Source organism: Triturus cristatus, chromosome 11, assembly GCF_964204655.1.
Source record: "Triturus cristatus chromosome 11, aTriCri1.1, whole genome shotgun sequence".
Lineage (NCBI taxonomy): Eukaryota > Metazoa > Chordata > Amphibia > Caudata > Salamandridae > Triturus > Triturus cristatus.
The window spans coordinates 567,224,900-567,247,560 of NC_140594.1; the positions used below are offsets into that span (position 1 = coordinate 567,224,900).

Sequence of the window (22,661 nt, forward strand, 5' to 3'; positions counted from 1 at the left end):
CTCTTTTATTGGTAATAAACTGCAGTGGAGTTCGGTCTGACCTGCCTCATGGGATAGCTGTCGAGGGACTGACTTCAGAACACTTGGTAACACTAAATAAGCTGTCAAACAACCCCAAGTCCTGCCCCTGGTGGAAAAAAACAGCTTGGGCAAAGGCTGAACAAAGGGAGGCACAGAAAGATGAGCTGCCACCTGCAGAATGGGTACATGCTATCAGACTCCCAAGGTCGTCTTGTTCGCTCTCAACTCTCTCTAGTGTGGGAGCATAGCTACGACCAGGGATAGGAATGCGAAGGCAGAATAGAATATTCATTAGTACATCTGGGTTTCAGCCTTGGGTATGATAAGGGGAAATAACCGAACAGCAGCTTTCTGCTGAGGCAGACAGAAAGGGGCTCAAATGCTTGGTTTCAATCACAGCGCAATATGGCGGCTGCATGGCAGAAAATGGTGTCACAGATGCTAACTTTACCCCGCACAATATTAGAAGGAACTGATCACACGTATATGCAATAATGGTTAATACAAATTAGGTTCATGAATGCTAACATAACACAGTATAAAGCATAAATGATGGGGCAATAACACATTCAATTTTAACACTATTATGAGAGTATTTCAGTTTTTTTCATGTAACAGCTCACTCAAACTGAGTAATAAAGTTGCATACCTTTGATTTTTAACCACACTTCAAAGCAGGCCTATTGAATTAAAAATGGCAAGCTTAAAGCCTGCACAGCTGACGTGGTCACTTTATGGCTTGTATTACCTACACAAACCACTGTTATTAATTTGACCAGAATGAAGCTTAGAGTTTGTTTATTTATACATATCACTGCATGCAATTCCTTTCCCTAAGCAGGAAGTAGACCATAGGAAATCTGCAAATTGAACTAGCCTTACATAACCAGCATTGGCAAAAACCAATAGGTCTCGCCTATGCAAGAGTTATTCACTTTGGCAATGTGCTTTAGCCATGCTATACAACAGTGTGGGTGCTATTCAACATTGCTTAAAGTTAGTGGCATAGAGGTGGGTGGGGTAGATTGAAGTGGGGTAGATTGGTGTATAGTTGAATGGGGTAGCGTGGAGTGGGGTAGATTGAGGTAGAGTAGAATTGAGTGGGGTTGATTGGGGTAGTGTGGAGTGGGGTAGATTGGGATGGATTGGATTATGATAGATTGTAGTGGGGTAGATTGAAGTAGGGTAGATTGAAGTAGAGCAGAATGGGACATATTGGGATAGATTGGAGTGGAGAGGGGTAGATTGGAGTGGAGGGGAGTGGGGTAGATTAGAGCCAGGTAGATTGGGAGGATTATAGTAGGGTAGATTGGAATGGAGTTGGGGTAGTTTGGAGTGGGGTAGATTGGCATGGAGTGTTGTGGGCTAGATTGGAGTGTTGTGGGCTAGATTGGAGTGTTGTGGGCTAGATTGGAGTGTTGTGGGCTAGATTGGAGTGTTGTGGGCTAGATTGGAGTGTTGTGGGCTAGATTGGAGCGATGTGGGGTAGATTGGAGCGGTGTGGGGTAGATTGGAGCGGTGTGGGGTAGATTGAAGCGGTGTGGGGTTGATTGGAGTGGTGTGGGCTAGATTGGACTGAAGTGGGTTTGATTGGAGTGGTGTGGGCTGGAGTGGAGTGTTGTGGGGTAGATTGGGGTGGTGTGGGGTAGATTGGGGTGGTGTGGGGTAGATTGGGGTGGTGTGGGGTAGATTGTGATGGGGTGCGGTAGATTGAGATGGGGTGGGGTAGATTGAGATGGGGTGGGGTAGATTGGAGTGGAGTGGGGTAGATTGAATTAGGATACATTGGGGGTAGAGTGTGGTATATTGGAGTGGAGTGCGGTGGATTGGGTAGATTGGAGTAGGATAGATTTGAGTGGAAAGGAGTAGATTGGAGTGAGATTGATTAGGGTGGAGTAGTGTATATTGGAGTAGGTAGATTGGAGTGTGATAGATTGGAGTGAGTAGTTTGAAGTGGGGTAGATTGAAGTAGATTTGAGTAGAGTTGGATAGATTGGAGTGCGGTAGATTTGGATGAGGTGGGGTAGATTGGAGTGGGATTAGTGGGGTAGATTGGGTTAGAGTGGGATAGATTCGGGAGGGGTGGAGTGGGTTAGACTGGACAGGAATGGAGTGGGGTAGATTTGGTTGGAGTGGAGCATGGTAGAGTGGAGCATGGTAGAGTGGAGCATGGTAGAGTGGAGCATGGTAGAGTGGAGCATGGTAGAGTGGAGCGGGGTAGAGTGGAGTGAGGTAGATTTGGGTAGAGTGGAGTAGATTGTAGTGGAGTTGGGTAGATTGCCGTATATTGTAGTGGGGTAGATTGTAGTGGAGTATGCTAGCTTTGAGTGGAATGGGGTAGTTTAGATTTGTGAGGAGTTGCGTAGATTGCAGTGGAGTTTGAAGTGGGTGGAGTGGGGTAAATTGGAATGGATTGGGGGTACATTGGACTGGGGTAGATTGGAGTGTAGTCAGGTAGATTGGAGTGCAGTACATAAGGGTGGAGTTGGGTAGATTGCAGTGGGGTGGTTTGGGGTAGATTGGAGTGGGGCAGAGTGGAGTTCATTTGAGTGGCGTGTGATAGATTATGGTGGAGTGGGGTTGAGGTTAGTGGAGTGGGGTAGAATGGATTGTAGTGTAGCGGGGTAGATTATAGTGTAGCGGGGTAGATTATAGTGGAGCGGGGTAGATTGTAGTGGAGCGGGGTAGATTGGAGTGGGGTAGTTTGGATGGAGTGGGATAGCTTGGAGTGGGGTAGATTGAAGTCGAGTGAGGTAGATTGGAGTGCAGTGGGGTAAGTGGTGTGGTGTGGAGTGGAGGGGCGTAGAGTGGAGTGGCGTGTTATGTTGTGGAGCGAGTTGCGTGGTGTTTCGTAGAGTGGAGGGGTGTAGAGTGGATTGGCTGTCATGGAGTAGAGTGGAATGTCGTAGAATGGAAAGGCATGGCATAGAGTGGAAGGGCATAGAGTGGAGTGGCGTAGTGTGGAGTTTGCATGGCGTGGTAGCGCACTTTCATTACAGAAAACACATTTTCAATTGAAATGACCATTACATTTGCACCTAAATATGGTTTTAATGCGTACAAATGATAATGTGTGCAAATGTCGTCATCTAGTGTATTGATGCGTTTTGATCGTATTCAAATATTTATTTCCACCACACTTCCGAATTATAGAAAAGGTGCCTAATTTGTAATAATTCTGTTATATTCTGAAACATCAGCACAGTTCATTGTTTTTGTTATGTGCTAAAAAAGAAAAAATCAACATCCTTTCCTCTCTCATGGGTACTCAGCAGGATTCTCACGAGTTCTCTCACTTAGAAGTCGGAGAAGAAAAAAAAATGTGACCACCACCAAGCTCCCTTGGAAGAGAGTCTGACATTTGACCTCTGTCTTTAGATGCACAACAAATGTGACAATATACGAACAAGAGTGAAAGGCCCGTCACTCCTTTTCTTGAGGCCATATATGTACATTTTGGATTCAGTAAAATCTGACTTAAGCATACATCCTTGGGCATGAAAGGTTAATAGATTTCCATCCCCTCGTGCAACTCTATGATGGATGCAGCTACTGGCAAGCTTGTTCCCAGCACAGAATGCTATAAACTAGATTTTAATGTTTATCGTTGGTCTGGACTGCATCTAGGTCAGGCTTCTCTAACCAATGGCTCGCGAGCTACTGGTAGCTCCCCAGGTCTCACTTAGTAGCTCTCATGTTTGCAGCCCGGCCTATTAAATTAGTAGCTTTTTTGATTGGTGTCTTTAATATACGTATTACAAAATTTAAACGCATATATTTGATACGTAAGTGTGTCTAATTTTAAAACTCATAAGCTGATGTTTGAAGAACAATTGTTGAATATCAAAACTATGTTTAAGGCCAATAACTGTGCGATAAATCAGGCAGCCTTGGGGAAACTTTTATTATTATTACCTTGGTGCCAGGGGCATTGCAGCTTTGGCTGTTATGGATTACCCACGTAGAGACATTTCACATTGACAACACCTTTTTGACATTAGTACTGGCATCTGTGCATGATGAGCTGAGGAAATCACTGCTGGTTATGTATATAGTGGTCACTAATATAATCTTGTGTCTTATGGCTATTATGACAACACTTATAATAATAGTAGCTCGTGATGATTTTCACTGAAGTTAAGTAGCTTTTCTTGCAGAAAAGATTGGGGACCCTTGATCTAGGTCTTCTAGCCCATTAGCCTTCCTTGAACTCACACATTGTACCGGGTTTCCCCGCTCTTTGGGTTGGTACTGCTGTGCATTCTTTTGTGGTCATGTGGATTCTCACAAGAAGGAGGTCTACGGGAGAGAAAACGATGCATGTTGCCCTTATGTCAGTTCCCAGGTTGTTTGACAAACTTATTGGCCTACTGCAGTCCTCAAGTGCTCTCTCTCGGACTGTGACCCAGTCACCTAGGCAAAAAACTGTAAATCCGAGCTGTGTCTGAGAACGGGGACATGACTTAAGAAGCTGTGCACTGGAGAAGATGTTGATGTGCATTGTTTAAGCCCTTGTGAATATAGTTTACAGAATTATCACCTTGAGCTGCTAATTTGTTAACGTTTAAATCCACAATGAGAACAATTCATTAAGGGAAGTCCCAATATTGGGTAATTAAAATGTCCTTTGAAATCTGGCAGAATTCTGTTAAAATACACTTCTCCTCTGTGCACCTGTTTCAGTTTAATGTTCTGTAGCCATATTGATACAAAATAGCAATTTATTTGCTCACATCACTCCTCTTTTTAGCACTGCTGTTAAATTGACCATTTGCTAACAATATTCATAGAGTAAACTTTGAACCTGCTCCTTTCAACCATTGGCTTTCTCCGTGCAGCCTCTTTCTGCCAGTAGCTTGAGACTTTGCCTGGTACGTCTAGTATGTCTTGGCTATGCCCATTGGAGTATCCATGTCTCATCCAGTGCTGTTTTTTTGTACCCTTTTGCAGCATGAATCTTTCTGGATTCACTATGCTGTGCATTATTCCGCCATCTCGTGGTTGGGTCTGGAATTGTCGTATTTTCATTTTTTATTTTTTTTCATGGCCCAGTTGGGCGTCGACATACCACCATTTGGTGTTTCTTCGTGACATTGACGTGCTTCCTGCTGAAGCTCCCACCTTTGGTCGCCATCTTCAGAATATTTTTTCTGCTGTTGGGTCTGGGTCATCAACGAAGAGGCTCCAGAACTTTGGAGAGAAGAAGCACCGGAAAATCACCGAGAAATCACCAGATCTACAATTGGCTGCCGGACGGCGGGCCAACTCACCGGAATGACAAGAAAGGGGGAGAACAACCGAAACATTGAAGTTCCACGGAGGATGCGCACACAGGGGGCTTCCTGGGCGCGGTACTGGACAGAACTCGGTTCAAATTTTGCGAAAACTGCCGACATAAATATGCACAGAAGGACCAGCATCCAGTCTGCAACCTCTTCCTGCCGCTCGACCATCGAAGCGAGGACTGCAACGCCTGCTCGACATTCACGCCAAAGACACTGAGAGTGAGAGAGAGGCAACGAAGGGCTAACTACGCCATGCAGGGGCAAGGGGCACCTCCATCGCTCCGGGACTTGGGCCTCTCCAGTGGAGAAGAGGACAACATCGCCGAAGGCCCAGAGAAAGCGACAGACGTCCATGTCGAAAAGAGGGCAAAGGAGGTAAGAGAGTCGTCGAACCCCAGGCTCTCGACAGACACTCGGAGTGAGCCAAAATCCTCCCACAAAGGAGCATTGCCGTCGAAGACCTCGACGCTAGCAACTGCCTCCAAAGAAGGCCAGCCCAGCTGATCCTTGGTTAAGGAATCCCAGTCGGCGAAAGGCCAAGACAAGGCAAGGTCGTCGAAGCCCGGTCTCGAAAAGGACCACTCGACGCCGAGAAAGTAGGGCCTTAGACAGACTGCATCTTCGACGTCGACAACCTTGAAGCGAGCTCGACGACGAACAAGCGTCTGAGATGAATAAGAAGAGGAGAAGGTTCGAAGCCGAAATGTCGAGCATCCTTCAAAGAAAGAGAGACTTTGATGAAAAGATGAAGCAGTACATAATTCCAACGAAGCCCGCGGTCGAAGCCGAAAAAGGCGCTGAAGAACTTCGTCCGCCTAACACGCCAGAGCCAGCCGAAGAACAGGAAGAAGAGGACCTGTATTACTTCGACGCTGAGGGCGGGGAAGAGGAACACTCATACCAAGGCTTGACGCCATCGGAGGCACAAGACTTGCAGTGGCAAGATCGCGATGCCAATTCGCCGGAAGATGGGGTAGAGACATACCCTTCGAGGCCTTCGCCGCCGGACAACCAAGGGATATATAATCAGGTCATAAAGAAGGCTGCAGACACCTATGGAGTGCAGCTGGAGGAGGAGAAGCCTCAGACTTGTTTCCTGCTGGAGACTTTATTGCCAACACAGACAGGGAGTCAGTTTTTACCCACGCTACCAAGTGTGCTGGACCAGGGTAAGGAGGCCTTTAAGGAGCCAGCAATCTGTAGATCAGTTACTCCAAGAGCTGAGAAGAAGTACAAACACTCCTCAAAGGCCCCCATTTACATTAGGTGATCAGTGCCGCCAGATTCCATCATTGCTTCCATGGCTAGAAAAAGAGCTAACATCCCCACAAATACAGGACCACCTCCAGACAAGGAGAGCAAGAGGATGGACCCCTCAGGGAGAAAGGTGGAAAGGAGTGCGGCAATACAGTGTTGTATCGCCAACTCCAATGCCCTCATCAACAGGCACGCCTTCCAGCACTGACAGGAGGTGGGAGAACTCCTCAAATATCTACCTGAGCAGTACCAGAAGAGCGCAAGCCACCTGGTAGAGGATGGAAAAACCATGGCCAATACGTGTCTGCCCTGGACGCAGCGGAGACTTCCAGCTGACAGATGATGATTATGGTGACGGAGAGAAGGAATGCCTGGCTGAGAATTTTGGGCTTCAAGCCCGAAGTACAAAATAACATCCTCAATACACCTTTTAATGGAGAGCAACTATTCAGTCCCATAGTGGACATAAAACTCAACCAGCTCAAGAAAGAAAATGAGACAGCAAGGTCTATGGGGGCATTGCAGTTCAGAAGATTGAGAAGGGGAACACCTTCAAGAAGACCCTCAGGTAGGGGGAACCACCAACCGACGACAACGCATCAGTCATTCCAGCAAGGCTACCAGGGGGGGGGAGCCAAGGACAGCCACAGGGACAGCAGCAGCAGCCTTGGCAGTATCAACCCCGGGGCCAGTCCTTTCGAGGGCGCAATAGAGGACGTGGAAACACAACAGGAGGAGGCCAGCAGCCCGCCTCCAAGTGACTTCACCACAAGGACAGGACACAACCAGTCAACGTCTCCAGGGTTGTGCAAAACATCACGACAAAGAACAGTAAACATACAGCTCCTCCAACACAAAACACCCGTCGGAGGCAGAATAAAGGACTTCTTCCAGGACTGGAGGAAGATCACAACAGACAAGTGGATTCTAAACATCATAAAACAGGGCTATTGCATAGAGCTGCAAAGACAGCCTCAAGACAAAAGACCAGTAAAAAGAGTTCACTCTGCAAAAGAACTTCCTCCTTTGTTACAGGAAGCACAGGAACTTCTAAACAAACAAGCCATAGAAATAGTACCATACAGGGAGAGAAGCAAGGGGGTCTACTCCACTTACTTCCTCATACCAAAGGTGGATAAAACACTACGTCCCATTCTGGACTTAAGGTACTTAAACAAGTACATAAGGACACTAAAGTTCAAGATGACATCTCTGCAAGAAGTGATACCCCAAATACAGGAAGGGGATTACATGGCTACCATAGATCTGAAGGACGCCTACCTACACATACCAATAAACAAAAGACACAAGCACCTACTAAGGTTTGTGATCGATAACACACATTACGAGTTCACAGTATGGCCATTTGGACTAAAATCCGCACCAAGGGTGTTTACAAAATGCCTAGCAGCAGTAGCAGCACACTTAAGAAGGCAAGGGATACACGTTTATCCATACCTCGAAGACTTGCTGGTAAAGGCAAACTCATACAGCGCCTGCAGGAAAGACATTCAAGTGGTGATACACACACTAGTACAACTAGGGGTCTCAATTCATTGGGAAAAGTCATCCATAGTTCTAACAGGTGAAGATTTTCATGGGAGCAGAGATCAACACCATACAGGGCAAGGTGTTCCCAAGCACAAAGAGGACTGTATCAATTCTGAAGGAGACACAGCTGTACCGCAGGGGGCAAGCTCTGACAGTGGGAAAGATCATGGGTATGATGGGATCATGCATACACTTAATTCCAAATATTCGACTAAACATGAGACCATTCCAGGAATGGATTTAACAGCAATGGTCACAGGCTACAGGGAGCTGGGAGGACCTTGTGGTTGTCACACATGCAGTACATCAGGAAATAGCGTGGTGGAACAAGGGCAACTTAATAAAGGGAAGACCATTCTCACAACCAGCTCCAATAGTGACCATCACAACAGATGCATCCCCAATAGGATAGGGAGCACACATGAGTGACCTCAAGGTGAGGGGACTGTGGGCACAGCAGGATGCAGTGAAGCACATCAACTAGCTAGAACTGAAAACAGTGTTCCTAGCCTTAGAGGCCTTTCAGAAACAGCTGTACGGAAGGAGGGTATTGATCCAAACGGACAATACCACCACAATGTTCTATATAAACAAGTAAGGAGGCACACACTCAATGACACTATCAAGGCTAGCACAGGATATATGGATATGGGCTATTGCAAGACAAATAGACCTACTAGCAATACATCTCCCAGGGAAGGACAATGTAGAGGCAGACAGGCTCAGCAGACAGATGTCAACATCCCACGAATGGGAGATCGACCAGCAAGAAATCCAAAGGATATTCAGGAAATGGGGAACACCGTAAATAGACCTATTTGCAACACGCCAGAATGCAAAATGCCAACACTTCGCATCGAGGCAACCATGCAAAGAGTCCCAGGGGAATGCACTACGGATAAATTGGTCAGGGGCATTTGCATATGCTTTTCCCCCCGATACCACTGCTACACACGGTACTCGGCAAATGCAGAACCAGCAGCATGACTCTGATTCTAATTGCGCTCCAGTGGGCCGGACAGACATGGTTCTCACAAATAATGGAAATGGCAGAGGAACCAGCACACAGCTTCCCCAAGAGAAGGGACCTGTTAACGATGCAAGACGGAAAGGTGCTGCATCCAGAGCCAGAGAGCCTCAGCCTAGCTGCATGGCTCCTAAAGACCTAGAATTCGCACACCTAAAATTACCAGAACGCACAATGGCAGTGTTACAGGAGGCCAGGAGACCTACCACAAGAAAGTGCTACATAGCCAAGTGGAAACGATTCACACAATGGTGCATTAAGGAAGGGCTACAAAGGAGGATTACAAAGAAGACAACCGTACTGAAGTACCTAACGCATCTACTGCACAGCAAGCTAAGCTGCACATCGATATGGGTGCACTTAGCAGCGATAGTAGCCTACACAAGGGGAGAAACATGGAAAAGTTTCTTCACATCGCAAGTGGTAAAGAGATTCCTAGAAGGGGCAAAGAGAATTGCCCCCCCTAAAAGGTTGCCTCCGCCAACATGGAACCTCAACGTGGTACTGGCTCAATAGATGAAGGCACCATTTGAACCAATGCATAAAGCAACGCTGCACATGCTCACGATTAAAACAGCCTTCCTAGTGGCTATCACGTCACTGAGGAGGGTAAGCGAATTGCAAGCACTTACAATACAAGAGCCCTATCTACAAATACATAGCAACAGGATTGTAATGAGAACAGATCCACACTTCTGCCAAAGGTGGTATCAAGGTTCCACATTAATCAAACAATCCAGATACCGAGTTTTTTTCCAAAAACCGACGACAAGCACAGAAAGGGCATTACACACACGACGCCAGAAGGGCGGTAATGCACTATATAGAAAGAACAAAAGAATGCAGAAAGACAAAACAATTCTTTGTGTCCTTTGCCACCAGTTTTCTTGGGCGACCAGTTACCAAGAACACAATTGCGAGATGGATTGGGCAAACAATACAATACTACCACAAACAAGCTGGGCAAGAACTACACAGAGCGGCACGAGCTCATTCAACACAGAAGAAGTGAGCAACAATAGCTTTTCTAGCAAACACACCTATTCAGGACATTTGCCAAGCAGCAACATGGGCTTCAGTGCACACGTTCACTAAGCACTACTGCATAGATATTCAAATGAACAAGGAAGCTCAAGTACGACAGAAGGTCTTACAACACATTCAGAAATCAGAGCTCTTCTTCCACCCAGCCACCGCAAATCTAGAAAACCGCTACAAAATCTATGCACAGCATAGTGAATCCAGAAAGATTCACGCTGCAAAACGTATAGTTTCTTACCTGTCGGTGTAGTTTTGCAGCTTGAAGACTTTCTGGATTCACTAGCGATCCCACCCTCCTCCGCTAAAAGGAGAAGCCAGGAGGAAAGGGTTAAAGACAAGAAAGACCATAAGAACAGGAAGAGAAAAAGGAATCCGAAGATGGCGACCAAAGGTGGGAGCTTCCGCAGGAAGCTCACCGACGTCACGAAGAAACACCAAATGGTTGTATGTCGACGCCCACCTGGGCCACGAAAAAAAAAAATATATAGGAAAATACGACAATTCCGGACCCAACCACGAGATGGCAGAATAATGCACAGCATAGTGACTCCAGAAAGTCTTCGAGCTGCAAAACTACACCGACAGGTAAGACACTATACGTTCTGCCTCCACTTAATGCTGTTGCTTTAAACTATGAGGAAGGGACTGCCTTACAATTGTAGGACTCCATCTGCACCTGCTGACTCCTACTTAGGTCCTTACTCTAATGTACTAACACTGTCTGTATTGGCATAATAGTCCCAGATCTGTTGGCTTTGCCAATGCTTTCCTTTTTAAAGGAGTTCTTTCCCTAAGACGTTCGATCAAGGGAAATAGGTGTGGGTAAAATGCCTCCATTCTGCTGAAACATTTTTATCTCCATCCGTGTGTGTTGCTTCTTCCCACACCAAAAGCGGCCTAACCCCTTCCATGACTAGTGTGTGCATTTTGCACTTTCAGACTTTCTGGAATGTTCTGCATGTGTTTGAAAGGCTGCCATTTTGACAAATCAGATTGGCCAGTATAATAACTTGTGAACCGGTTTGCAGGACATTTTGGCAAATCGATTTCTCGGTGGAAGAAAATAAGCCAGAATCCAGTGTCCTGCAGGAGGCCGCTCAATCCCTTGTGGATTTGGGCATTCCTTCTAAATATGCAGCCCTCCTAGGTATTGCACGTTGGTTCTGATGCCTGGGGCTGTCTCCTTCGCCTGTAACATTAGTTAAAAAAGAGTATATGAAATTCTATGTATAATAAAAAAAAGAGAGAATGTGCCTTTATTTAGCCCGGTGTTCAGTACGCCTGTAACTTCTCAAGTTAACCCTATGTACCTTGAAAAAAAAAATTCATACAGGAAAGCGATCATTTTCTTCACCGCTTCTGTCTTGTTAGAAAGCAGGCGTGCAGTAAAAATGTTCTGGTTGTGATGAGATTGTAACCAAGCACGCAGCAGGCTGAGCTTTTTTGTGACTACATTGTAACCAAGAACGCCAAAGGCTGAACGTTTTTGTGACTACATTGTAACCAAGCCCGCCACAGGCTGAACTTTTGTGTGACTACATTGTAACTAAGCAAGCCACAGGCTGAACGTGTTTGTGACTACAGTGTAACTAAGCAAGCCACAGGCTGAACGTTTTTGTGACTACAGTGTAACTAAGCAAGCCACAGGCTGAACTCTTTTGTGACTACATTGTAACCAAGCACGCCACAGGCTGAACTTTTGTGTGACTACATTGTAACCAAGCACACCTCGGGCTGTACTTTTGTTCTGAACAATTTAACCCGTTAAGGCGCTTTTACGAGTGGTCCAGTGGGTGATGATGCCATAGTCATTGCTCATATAACAAGCATTGGCATAGCCAATAGGTCTCGCTTTTGGGACCTTATAAGTATTTCGTTATGCAGCACAATATCCTTGGTGCAACAATAACTGTTGCATGGCAAAACACTTATAAGGTCCCAAAGGCGAGACCTATTGGCTATGCCAATGCTCGTTCTGTCTTTAAAGCACTCTGATGGTCCCTGGGTCAGAGTCCCTCCCATGAAAGATTTAGAGGAGGGAATGGGCAAACAATATATGTCATGCTATTTGCTATACAGAGGCAATGGGCCAACATATTGGTCTTAACCAAGTCTATACCGGTACGTTAGGCTAACATGCAGCTCATATAGTAAAACATTTCAACATTATGCATAGGCGTACAAGGTTTAAAGAAACGAATAAGCTACAAAAAAATAGGCAACAAAAGAGTCATGCTAATATCTTACAGGGTGCCCTGCACCAAAGGCAGGGTTTAAAGAAACGAATAGGCAACAAAAATATCATGCTAATATCTAAAAGGGGGGACAGAGCCATAATGGAGGCTAGACCCATTCTGTGGATCCGGTTGCATACATGTATCAGATTTGGTTCATGCGCCGAAGAGGAGGAAATGCACGCAGTTTTAAAAGGCCTCTGTGGCTTGTGTATAGTGAAACACGAGAGTGAAATCATTTTGAACCTTTGTTCAGTCGAACAACTGGGAATGGGTTGGCATGGTGCATATGCGTGTACGTAGAAGCCAAAAAAGGGGAACTTTTAGTTCAGGACAATGAATAAACAGGTAATTTAACGGGAAAAAACAGTTGTCAAACATGGAGTACAACCCACTAGGAGGTATCAGTAACATGCGGGTATTTTTCCGATAGGAACAAAGGTACATACACATACAGGGTGGGGTTAGTGAGCCCAGATACATAATATTGTAAAGACAGACTAATGAGAATCCGGGATTTCTTGTGTAATCACTGTCACGTTCAACTTACCAGGAATTCTTATGCGGTTGTTGTGAAGTATCTGTAAAGTTTATAGAGAAAGTCTGAGCGGAGAGTGTAGATTGAAAACAGGTGGTGGGGAGAAACGAGAAACGAGGTCGGTATTGCATCGCTGTGTTGGGGGCCGTGGGGGGCCGCGATGCCATGGTAGAATCACCCGCAGCATCAGGGTGCCCAGCGCCGGTGTTCTGATAATACGCAAGTGACCAGGGAGGGTTTAAAAACGAGAAAGCAGGAGGCACATAAGTAAGAAAGCGAGAGGACGGTATGAGGGATCCCCAGGAGGGGCATGGTGGGAGGCACTGGTGAGGTGTTTGAAATACTCACAAGAGAACGGTGCACACAAGTCTGTGGTAATTGCTGGGTTTCAACTGCAGTCCAGATGCTAAAAGCGCGGTGGGTGCTGGTTCCATATGTTGTAAAGCAAATGCCGTAAGGTAGGGGGAAAATGACAGCGGAGAGTCATAAAAGTGACAAATTGGAAATCCCAATAATGAGGTTCGAGGCTGCAGTCTGCAGGTAGCGAAAACACTAATTGATCTAACGGTAAGGCTGATAAAAGAGAATACAGGAAATCAGTTTGGTGAGGATTAAACTCGGAACAAGGGGTCTGAGGTTTAAGTAAAAAAGTATTACAACGGAGAGACATGAAGGTGTCTAAATAACACATGCGGCAGGAGTTCGAGCCTGCAGTCCGCAATATCCAGAGGTGGAGACTCTTGGATTACTGACAGAAGAAAAATATAGACAGAGTTTGAGGCTGCAGTCCGTAATATCCAGAGGTGGAGACTCTTGGATTACTGACAGAAGAAAAATATAGACAGAGTTTGAGGCTGCAGTCCGTAATATCCAGAGGTGGAGACTCTTGGATTACTGACAGAAGAAAAATATAGGCAGAAGAAAAATACAGAAAGTGGTGGGCAATAGCAACTAGGAAGGTGAGTTCGCGGCTACAGTGTGGGGTGTTGCCGTGACAGAGTCCAAAAACAAGGGCTGGAGCAGGAAGGTATTGTAATGGTGCAGACTCCAGGCGCACAGGAGCAAAACCTCTTAGGTATGAAGACAAAGCTCGGTGACCAGAGGAAACAAGCGGCCGTGAAAGTGAAAGTGATCGCGACCGCGATCAAACATCAAAGCGGCCACGAAAGTGAAAGTAATCGCGGTAAAGCGCGGCACGCGCGCCCGCGCACATGCACTGTAGCTTTAGGCTGGCCTGGTAGCACTTTTTGGAGCCCTCAATCGCGGTAAAGCGCGGCACGCGCGCCCGCGCACATGCACTGTAGCTTTAGGCTGGCCTGGTAGCACTTTTTGGAGCCCTCTCAATAAGTCTCGCCAGACCAGCGCATGCGCTGGGTCAGGCGAGACCTAAAAATCTGATATCCTGGGCTTTGGAATGCAATGGGGCGGTAAACTCCGACTAACTTATAATTGTGACCCCTGCACAAACGTGTTTTCCCAGGTGCTGCATATTTCTGGGCCACTCACAATTAGGCGCTAAGAATGCGTCCCATACTGCAAATTTTTCGTTCTCATAACTCAAAGTGCCTGGATTCTGGAGTGAAACTGTAAACCCCATCGCCCGCTTTGTTTTTAAAGTTGTATTTAAAAATGTTGTGTGTTTAGTTGTTTGACACTGTTTTTCTCTTTCTCTTCTAACCCCCAGGGATAGAAAACGACCTCGTGAATTTATCGATTCTGATTTTTCCGAAAGGTGAGCCTCTCTAATTTATATTCTCTTGAGATTCCGAATTATGAGGAGGCCGCCCTCTACAAAATGAACGCGGCCATGTCTGCGGCCTTCCTTCCTCTCCCCCTGAATGTGCATAACCTCTGGTCAGCAGGTCATGACCTCGCCGTCCAGGGGCTCATTCAGTCCCTTCTATCCTTGCTAGACTGGACCGACATGCCAAGTTAATTTCAAAGATACTCTGCGTGAAACGGGATTGGAATTCATGGCTTTTTGTCTTGCTGAAAATATCTGCCTCTTCTATGGGTCTTAAAGCCAAAAGGCTTTTTTTCATGCCTGTTTGACATTTATTTCGAAGAAATCCCACATCGGCTCAAATTATGCACTAGTTTATCAACTGAAACACAGTAGTAAAGCGTTGCAGATCCATACAAGCCTCTTTGATTTTCTTTTTAGGGTATTAAGTAATTTTATGAGAAATTAAACAAAAGATCAGTGTTTTGTGATTGTATCTTACACTCATTAACAGCTTTGTGAAATGTGAACGCTACATTAGTAACCTGCACTTTACATTATTAGCTGCAATACTATTATTAAGGAGTCATTCTCCATGAATTACATAAAAGCACATAAAGTTTGCAAAATTTTGTGAACTGATATTTTAGTGTGAAATGTCAGCATCTCGCGTGACTCTCGGATCTCTAGCACATTCTCTGCTTGAAATTAGAGATGCAATCTACCAGCAAGACCCTGATAATAGAGTAAAAGTCTCTTTGAGACATTTTGTGCTATAATCAGTCTTAAGCATGTGAAAAAAATATGTGAAATCGCCTAAAGCGAAATGTTGTGACTCTTGAGTAATTTAAGGTTTGCCAGAACTAGAAAGGAGGGCCTCAGGTCCTTATTCTTTCTTGTAAATGCATTTTGAGCTTTTTGTTTTTGTTCTAAAGCCCTCATGTTATTTGGGTACTTAGCACATGCTTTATTTGAAGTTCTAAGGCAAGCATGCTATTTTACCGTAGTGTTTCACGATTAAAACAATTCAAAGTCCTCTTTCTGTGCTCAGATATTTATTGAAATATATGGTAATCTACTTTAAAGGACATCAGCGACTTTAGAAGTGTGGGGTGCCCAGTTTCTTAGCAATAGCCTTACGCTAAGCATATGATCTTAGTAGAGCACAACACATTAGAAAAGAGTAGATATGTGTTGTATTGTGGGCGTAAAAAATGATTAAAGGTGAAAGTGAAAAAATAGTGTAAAATATAGTAGAATGCTATATTTTTTTATTTGTAGTATGTTTTCATTGCATGATATGTGCATCCTCTTCTGAGGATGACTTTGTTGCCTAATATTTTAACACATATAATTCCAACTCTGCAAGCATTTACATGGATATGTTTTTAAAGCTCTTCAGAGTGTGTGTGTGTGTGTGTGTGTGTGTGTGTGTGTGTGTGTGTATACGTGTGTGTACACACAGTGGCGGGAGTAGTTCTAGTTAGGTCAGCGTTACCATAGAAAATGCGTTTTTGTGTGTTTCTAATAACCCTTTGACGAATCTCCACAAAACGTGCAAAAGTTTGCCTAGTTTGTTCATGGAAAGGTTTGGGGTGATCCATCAAGCGCGGGTTGAGAAAAGAAGAGAGTCCCAAAACGCAAAATCTCCATTGCATTTTCCATAGACTTCTTTAGGCAGGGCTACAGCAAAAACTGCTGAATGTAATTACGTATCTATAAGATTGTGTTTTTTGTGATTTGCTATAAATCCGTATGGTAGTTCTTGAGAAATTAAAGTTAAAAAATATTTGTATATCTGGACATTGAGGTACGAGGGATTCACGAAAGTGTCCTTCGGACCCAATTTTAAAAAATAGAGCATTCAGATTGGCTCATGGAGCTTGTTTTCACTTAGGCCTTCTCGCTCCCATGGGAGTCATACTCCAGCGGAAAGGAACATTCTGATTGGCTGCCAGCAACATGAAAAAAATGTTGCTGGCAGAACTTACATTACTCTGGGACTTAGTCCCCTGTCCAGAATTTTAAAAAACAATTATATAAAGAGTAGGGTAGGGACACCCTGCCCCCTAGGCCCCACAGGGGAATCCTGAGGGGCTACCTCCCTGAGCTGAATTCGGCCTCGGGGACCCCATCCCACAGGGCCCAATGTATTTTTTACGGGGGGCAGGCATGTGGCCTCACTCCCTGAGTCTTTTTGGCCCCGGGGACCCCATCCACCGGGTCCGTCTCCCTTACTGTGTTCCGGCAAGCCACCCTCGGGACACAGCAGTTTTTTTGTCCGCACCGGTGCATGCAGGGAAACTTGTGTTTGCTCTCACCTGGTGGGAGCATTTTCAAAACTCCTACCAAACGGGAGCAAACACAAGGTCTACTCACAGCAGGGGGAAGCTTTAAAAATGCTGATGCGGGCAGGGAAACCGATTAACAGATCTCTCCCACCCAGAGGAAGCAGCATAAATAGCTGCTCCCTGCAGGAGGGAGCAATGCAGGCTCCTTCAACATGCAGGAAGCTGGCTAGGGCATCGGGGGCCCTGGGTATCCCCCGTGGCTTCCAACGTGTGTACGGTGGATGCCCTGTATGGGCCCTGGGGCACCCACCTATTTAAAATAGAGGCAATGGAGGATGGGGTCCCCGGGGCAAAATAGGCTTGAAGAGAGGGGGCACAGTCTGAAAGAATTTTTGAGGTCATTCGATCGATCCACCTAGCTGAAATGGATTTCAGATGCTACAAAGCATATTCAGAATATGTTTCTGCAGACTCAGGTCTTCCCCCTTACTAAATATAAGAGAAGTCTAAGCAGCTGGCAAAGCCCTCTAGCCACATCTTACCTGCTCCAAAATCATACACCCATATTTCATTGAATTAGATATTGCCTCCCAACACAGAGACCAACCAGAACACAGCACCACAAACAGTGGCTTAAAGTGTACTGTGTGACAACATTAGTAAGTAAACACTAATACAACATCAAGCAGCCATAAAAACATTTACTGAGCACCCATCGGTATCACTCTTTTTTACCTGAATTGTTACAGTTGCACTAGAAAGCCTGCCGCAAAGATGATTTTCATAAGACACTGTGTTCTAGCAGGCTCAGAAGGATCACAAATCCTTCGGGAGGGGCTGATTTAGAGTTTGGTGGAGAAGGTACTCTGTTGCAACAGCGGAGTACCCTTCTCTTCCAAACTGAAGGTCCGTCTGCCTGATTTACAATAGGCAGAGCTTAAGTATGTCAGTGATGGAGCATACTCTGTCTCCGTCGCTGACATACTGCTCCGAAGACCCAACAGAGTTTGGACCATCTGAAGTTTGGCATGTTGGTCACCATCCTGATTTAGTGCGGGCGGTTGAATGCCAGGTCATTGCTCTCCCTTACTGCTGTGAAAAACCTGACTAAGGGACGGTGAAGATGTTTAAATGACCTCCATTCCATGGAATAAATTCTCATGCTGTGGGAGTCATTTTTTTTGTTTATTCAAAAACAAAATCCCGCTTTGGGGTTTTGTTTTTGAAAGAACAAAAAAAAGCTCGAAGAGGATACCGTTATTTAGATGGTACTGTCCATCAAACCTTTAATTCATTGATAGGAACTGCCCTGACAGCTGCTCCTGTAATTGATTAGAGATGTCTGCTGGGTTGGCAAACATCTCTTAACTCAGAGTACGGGTGCTCCAAACTCTAAATCAGGTCCTATGTCCCTAATTTACATTAGAATCCACCAACTATAGTCAAAATAAAAAAATGTAACATCTGCCATTCTTATTACTTTTATTTTCCATTACTATGGCCTGCGCATGAATATCATGATGCAAAATGCTTTGGACTATGTGTGTTTTGTCTAACAAGACTTCATTACGGCAATAATTAAATAGCAATAACCACTGGTCGGTGTTGCATGTTCATGTAGAGCCTCAAGTGTCCATAAAAGTCAGGAAGTAGTAAATGGATCGACCCTTGAGTCATAAACCTGGGTCCCTAAATTTAAATAAAAAGTATTCCTGACAAGGTTTAGGAGTTCAGTTCATTAAGTCTTTATTGCGATTTTTCACCATAAAAGACAAGAATTTCCAAGGATAAAACAGATTTCATCGTTTTTAAAATACACCATCATGAGCTAAATCTAAGACTTAAATTATATCACAACAACAATAATTAATAGGTTAATATATAAATAAATACATTTTAAAAAGTGTTTTAAAAAATATTAAATATATAACTCAGCAAAAAGGCTTGATCTTCATCGATTAATTTACAGGGGTTAATCGACTTGTAAACCACACAGAAGTTAATGTTAAAACTTTACCCGCTGCTAAGAGGTCCCGAGTTTCATCATTGACCAGCTACTTTGCCCCCCCCCCCCTTTTTATTACGTAAAGCCCACGACCAGCTCAAAAACTTTGTTAAACCAATTACGACAAGGTTTGTAGTGTAGTATTCTCTGCAACCATTGCCGATCTTGTATTCAAAGCCACGCATACTGGTTTCAACCAGATGCTACTCGGCAGGTGAAAAACAGGGCAAACAAATAAAAAATGATCAATACTTTCGCTAAGATCATGACAGAATGCGTACTTACCGCTACTTGTAGAATTCCATTTACTTGTAAACCTGTGTAGGGGTAGAGTACCTATCCTAAACTGGTGGTACAATTTGCGATCATGGGGCTTCGTAATAAGTTCCCAGTATCCTTCCAACAGAGATTCATACTTTAATTCGAGAAAATCCCTAGACAGTGGCTGGGAGATATGGGAGGAGAATCTCTTGATTTTAACCACCTCCCAGTAAGCTGCTCTAAAGGACCTTTTTGGGGGAAATTCTGCAGCATCTGGGTTCTCCCATAGATTCTTCATCCCCATATCAACCAGAAAGGACCTTATTGCTGACAACCATGGGATCTTATGTGATCGACTCATCCCCCTCGCTTCCAATAAAGCCTTAGCGTACAAAGAAAGTTCCGGGGTGGTCCAGAGACGCCTCCAGAAAGCAAGTTTCCTGTATCGTGCTACATCTGTGAATTCGTGACAGCCAAGGTCAAGAAACAGTGGTAAAAGCGGGGACGATTGCGGCAATCCTATTAACAATCTCATAAACTTATTTTGGGCTGTAGAAAGTGGAGATAAATTACTAAAACCCCAAATTTCAGCACCATATAATATGGCTGGACTAATTTTGGTTGTATATATCTTAACAATAGGGGCTATAGGTTTAGTTAAAGACAGCCTATGCTCCTTTACCAGGGCACCGGCCAGCTGGGCATGCTTTAGTGCTATCATTTCCACTTGGGGCTTCCAACTTAGTTTATCATTAAATGTAACGCCCAGGTAGGTAAAGACATCTGTCTGCTCCAGTGAGGCGCCGTCCATATAAACACTCGCCTTGACTGGCTTGGACCTATGGAGCACCATAAACTTTGTCTTGCCTACATTGACCACCAGCTCATGTGCGCGGCAGAACACCTCAAAGCGGGACAGAGCCAGCTGTAGGCCCTGTCTCGTTTTAGAAATAAGCAAGGTGTCGTCCGCGAACATGAGCAGTGGTACTTCCATACCAGCTAATGTTGGGACATCAGTTGGGTGATTTTCAAAGTACTGAACCACCCCGTTTATAAATATGGAAAACAGGGTGGGAGCTAGCACGCACCCCTGACGAACCCCTTTACTGACCTTAAACCTTTCTGTGGTTTCGCCTGGTTTGCCCCATCGAACCTGCGCGTATGTACGTTCATGTAGTTTGACCAAAATAGCAACCAGACAGTGAGGCATCCCCATTTTCAATAATGCCCTCCACAGTTTCTCCCTTGGAACGAGATCAAATGCGGATTTTAGATCCGCAAACACCGCAAAAAGCAAGCCCCCCCCCTAAAACCACCTCCTTTCCGTAGATTAACACAAACCTGAAGGCCTGGTCAAGAGTCCCTATATGAGAACGAAACCCTGCCTGAAACGATGTTAAAATATCCCCTTCAGTCATCCATCCCTGGATCCTCCCCAGAACTAATCTCGCCACTATCTTTTGGACAGTGTCGATTAGACTAATGGGTCTATAATTTATAGGTGCAGAGCGATCCCCCTTCTTATAAATTGGTATAATCTCTGCACCTGACCAGGATGCTGGGAGCGGGGCACCACTAGCTATGGCATTTGCTAGTAGATGTATATAGGGAACCCATAAGTCTTGATTTTCTTTGAACAGATCTGCAGGGATGCAGTCTGGCCCTGGGGCCCTTCCACTTGGGACTATTTTCAACACAGACTCCACCTCTCTGCAGGTGAAGTTCAGCGGTTCTACAGATAAGCTGAGTGGAACAATCACATCACTACTATTAGATGCCCTAACCTGAGCTTCAAAAAACGACACCCATTGTTCAGGTTCGACATGATTGCATGGGATCTGTTGCTGTTGATTATTCCCCCATTTAAGTAGGTGCCAAAACTGGGTCATGTTTCTCCCATTACATTCCTGCAGCAGGTCCTTCCATCTATCTTCGTCCCACTCTCTCTTGGCTTGTCTCTGCGAGGCTTGATAGTTGGCTGATATCACCCTGTGACCTCGACCTAATAGCTACCACAAGGGCTTTGTACGCCAACCTACAGGTATTATTGTATCATGAACTTAGCTTGAGGGGACGACTCTTATTATAAGGGCTATTCTTAATTAATAACTTTTTCAGACCCGTAAAGAGTTCATTATAAACACCCAATAAAGTTGAGTTTAACTCCTCCTGGGACTTGCAGCCAGAGAGTAATGTCAAGGAACGCGAAACCAAGACCCTAATCTGCTTAACATTACTATCATTATTAACTACCCTAGCCCACCGAACCCTTCTTTGATCGTTTGCAATAAATGCCATTTCTGTGATTGTATCACCTTCCCTCTGTAAAAAACTACAAAAACTTCTATCATTGATTTTTAATATCAGGGGGTTGTGATCACTCTCAGGCCTCGTCTGAACCTCCATATCTAAAACTGATGGCCATAATTCCACATTGACAAGATGTAGTCTATACGACTACCTGTTCTTCCATTGTCAAATGTCTTTACTCCATGCCTGTCAGACTGTGTCCTCCCGTTAAATGTATGTGTCTTGTAAAGCGCACTGCTGCCCTGAGGCGTCGTGGCGCTGTAGACCGCTGGGGAACCCGTCCTGGCTATCCCTGTGAGATGGTCCCTCCTGGGTATCTCCAAGGTGAAACCAGGCATCCCCGGCGAATGTGGGGGGCCGTTGTGGAGATGGGGCAAGCTAATGCCCAGAGTTGCCGAGTGTGTTCCTGGTTAGAGTAGGTACCGAGGCGAGAATTATCGAGTCCGTTTTGACCCTGGTCCACAACCCTGCCGCGTCGGGAATTGAACCCTGGTCCCTGGCCGATTCTCTGCTTGCGGATCTGCCGCCTCTAACCAGTGAGCCACACCTCTCCACAACCGCCCTTAGGCCCCTTACCAGACAAAGCCCCTTTAGCTGGAGGGCGGCCTCAGACCATTTCCTTATTGGTTCAAGTCCACCTCTTCACTCAGCCTTCCGTCTTCGCGATCTAAGGGTTCGAAGCATGTGTTAAAATCCCCAGCTATAATCAAACTACTAGCATTTGCATCGGGAATAAGATAACTTTCAAGAGTTGTAATTACATTCGAGCTCCTGCCTCCTGGTTGGCCCCGCGAATAAACGTTATATAGTGTGAGGTCTAGCCCTTTTGATGAACTAACCCGGATAGCCATTATGTCCGGGCAATCGATAGTTAGCTCCTCAACCCTTACCCCCTCAATTTGTCGCACCCAACAGGTCAACCCCCCAACCGGCCGACCCTACAAACCCCTGGTCGCTGCTTTAAAAAAAATTAAATAGCCTGGATGATAAACTCCCTCCACTGACCACGTCTCCTGAAAAGCCCACACATCTGTAGACTCAATATATAGTGACCAATCTGTAGACATTGTTTTTGTTCTTAAACCTGCTACGTTCCAGGAGGATAGGGTCAGGCATG

The 22,661-nt window shown here is 45.2% G+C and overlaps 1 protein-coding gene across 1 annotated transcript in view; it reads left to right on the plus strand.

Moving 5' to 3' along the window:
- TFDP2 (transcription factor Dp-2) overlaps positions 1-22,661 on the plus strand; it is a 421,645-nt gene that overhangs the window by 89,077 nt on the left and 309,907 nt on the right. Inside the window, exon 4 of the mRNA XM_085633640.1 lies at positions 14,639-14,686. Within this exon, the coding sequence (XP_085489766.1) occupies positions 14,639-14,686 (48 nt within the window). The remainder of the gene's footprint in view (positions 1-14,638; positions 14,687-22,661) is intronic.